This window comes from Nannospalax galili, unplaced genomic scaffold (assembly GCF_000622305.1).
Source record: "Nannospalax galili isolate Female #2095 unplaced genomic scaffold, S.galili_v1.0 scaffold1151, whole genome shotgun sequence".
NCBI lineage: Eukaryota > Metazoa > Chordata > Mammalia > Rodentia > Spalacidae > Nannospalax > Nannospalax galili.
Genome location: NW_008329807.1, coordinates 376,096 through 379,145, shown reverse-complemented (window position 1 = coordinate 379,145; position 3,050 = coordinate 376,096). Strand labels below are relative to the sequence as shown.

The following is a 3,050-nucleotide window of genomic DNA, read 5'->3' as shown; positions in this document are numbered from 1 at the left end:
GTCACCAGGAAAAAAACAAAACAAAACAATAAAACAAAACAAAAAAAAAACAACAAAAAACCAAAAACGTAACATAGAGAAGAGATACAGGCAAGTATTCAAATTTCATTGCTTTTTCAAGTTTTAAGACTGTTTTTATATTAAAGGTGTCTATTAAGTTCTCCAAAAATTGTTTAGCATGTGCCATACCGGAAGTGCTCCACATCTACCACTTGACCAACAAGAACAGTAATGGAAATCAATTTAATGTCAAATCTATAACTATAGTTAAAAATAAAATTTTTCCTATTAACCGTCTTTAGCGGTCTACGGCTTTTAAAAATCCAATGAACAAGAAGTTTCCCTCTGTACACTGCTTTTATTATTTACATAATACAATATAGCATCGATGCTGAATAGCATGATTATGTGCAATACATAAATATGAACTATCTGTACACATCTGCAGATCTAACTCAGAACTAAGGTACATAAAACTGAAAGGAAAACTGAATACTTTAAGAATAAAGAAAAAACTAGGACTGAACACTGCAATAAATCAGTAGTGCCTTGTGTACATACTTAACTATTTACAGATGAAAACAGGCATTACCACAACACTAATCTAACTATTCTCATTTATATATAAAAAACACAAGTTTCATACATCACAAAAACCTTCCATTATAACACAGAAGTGATTATTACCAGACAAGCATCAGTGAAGTATACTGCCTTTTCTAGTTGTTATTGTACAATGCTGTATATAATGCAGCCCATGCAATACACCCAAGAACACTAGAGTCCTACACCCAGATACAATATGATAAAGCAGCCCTCTGCAAGTGGTGCTGGATACCACTAAGAAGTCTACTGCAGCCATGTTGGTTATGATTTTCCATGCAGAAGGGTACAGTTACATTAAAAACTGAAGTCTTTTAAAAAGCTTTAAACATTCTTTCTTGAACCAAAACATTCAAATAAAGATGCATATGAAAAATTAACTGTTCAGATACCTTTGCAACTTAAAATTCAGATGCATGTTATTTAACAGAGCTGCTGTATATGAAAATCAAACAGAGTTTTAATTTCTTCTTGTAAACAAATCAATCCTACTGCAGTTCTGTGCTACATTTTTAGTAATGACAATAATGCAGACATCTTCCGGTGCAGGCCAGTACAGTAAGCTTCAAAGATTATCTCAGGACCCTGAAGTTGACTTGGTGTCTTTACTTACAACCAGGTGAGATGTTACCTTCTGCAGAATGGCATAATTGACAGCTTTGAGAAGACCAATTTATCAGGCTTACACATGGCACCAAATACTGGCTTCATAGAAAGGAAGCTCTGATCCTCTTTATAGCTTTCTTCCTGCTTCCAAAAAAGATGTCGAAATTAAGGTGAAGTTTAACTATGGTAGTAGACTGCCAGTCCTTTTCTGGTGTACCTTTTTTTTTTTCTTTTTTCTTTTTTTTAAATACAGGCACATAATAACATTAGCCAAAGAGTATACCTTGATTACATTCCCAAAAGGCAGATATGCTGCAAACATGCAGAGATTTCATTCATTTTGTTTGGCACATGGAACTAAATTTTGTTCCTATTATCTGTGTGTTCAATTTGCTGTGCAGATTTTCATCCAATTTTACTGAGGGGAGGGCATATACATTTTGTAGGGCTGTATCTATCCAATTCTGCCTGTAACAAACACCCAAACATCCTAAAATATCAATTATCAGACAGACAAATGTAAAGTAAAACTCTGGAGAACATCAAAGGAAAATGGCCATGCATCTGCTCTTTAATGTTTTCCTACGATAATATTAAAATAAACACAAAATTTCAGTCTCTTCGCATGTAGTTATTTATATTCTCTGGATTTTTTCAGCCACAACAACTGGATTCTCTTTTCTGATTTTTGCTGCAGCTTCTGCTTTGTAATCATACGGGCAGTTGTGCTTGTCAGAGTAACGGTGAAGTCCACAAAACAAATTTCCACATCGGCAATCAAACCCTGTACAAACAAGAGGAAGCCCCATCACTTGGCAACTTGTGGCAAATCAAAGAGGAAAAAAACTTTTTAAAAAAGTACCCTATTCACCTTACAAAAGGAACGAATTTTTCATTGCTTTGACCATAAAAGGATTCAGTTCCTGGCAACAGGGTATAATCTATCCAGTTTCTGGAATCTGGATGACCTGAACTCAAAACAGCTCTACCACATCACATACTAACCGAGTAGTATCTCAGGTGAAAACTATATACAATCAAACACAGAATTCTTACTACATAAATAAAGAGACCAAAAGCACCAGGACCATTTCATGCCTAAATCAAAGTATGTGCTCACTGCTCTCTTTTCTCTACAAGTAACAAGTAAGAAAACTAATTCAGAAGGCTTGAAGTTAATGATAATGTAGGGCAACACAAATTGGATGAAAACTAAACCCAACTCAACCGCACTCTTTCTGGAAAGTTAAAAAGCAGATCTTTAAAAAAAAAAAAAATCGAATAGTCCTTTTTGGAATAAGCAAGAGCTCCTTATTAATTGCACGCAGTTAGAGATGAACTGTTTTATGTGTTAATACCTGTAAGGCCAACTTTCTTCCTACACATAAAACATCTGTTCTTCTTTGGTTTGGGCAACTCAGGAGCTTTTTCTTCATTTTGAGAAGTACTGGGCTGAGAAACTGATGGACTGGGCTGAGTGACAACTGAAAAACAGATTATAAATTAGAAAACTGTCTAGAAATCACTAGTTGATATGTTTAAGAGAAAGTTACAATTCAGAAAGTATAAGTCTTTCTTATAATCTTTTAAGTCTTGAGTATTTCCTATCAATTACTACACTAGTAAATGATCCTATAACTTGTATGAAATGGCCATTTAAGAAACTCCTTTAAGCAAAACAAAATTCCTCTAATTTTAGTCTTCTAACGGCCAGGTCTAATAAACAAAACAAAATTAATCAAGTTTAGTTTTTTTCCATATGTCAATTGCCTAACTGCAAACTTTAATTACTGTTCAGTAAAAGTCACTTTAAAAAAAAAAAACTTTGTTGATAAAAAGCA

At 33.9% G+C, this 3,050-nt stretch overlaps 1 protein-coding gene across 1 annotated transcript in view; it reads right to left on the bottom strand.

The window, feature by feature from the left end:
* Positions 1-338: 338 nt before the first annotated feature.
* The window catches only part of Zfand5 (zinc finger AN1-type containing 5), a 7,333-nt gene continuing 4,621 nt past the window's right edge, over positions 339-3,050 (bottom strand). Inside the window, exons 4-5 of the mRNA XM_008841816.3 lie at positions 2,568-2,693; positions 339-1,993 (exon numbers count right to left, since the gene is read on the bottom strand). Of these exons, the coding sequence (XP_008840038.1) occupies positions 1,845-1,993; positions 2,568-2,693 (275 nt within the window). The 3' untranslated portion in view covers positions 339-1,844. The remainder of the gene's footprint in view (positions 1,994-2,567; positions 2,694-3,050) is intronic.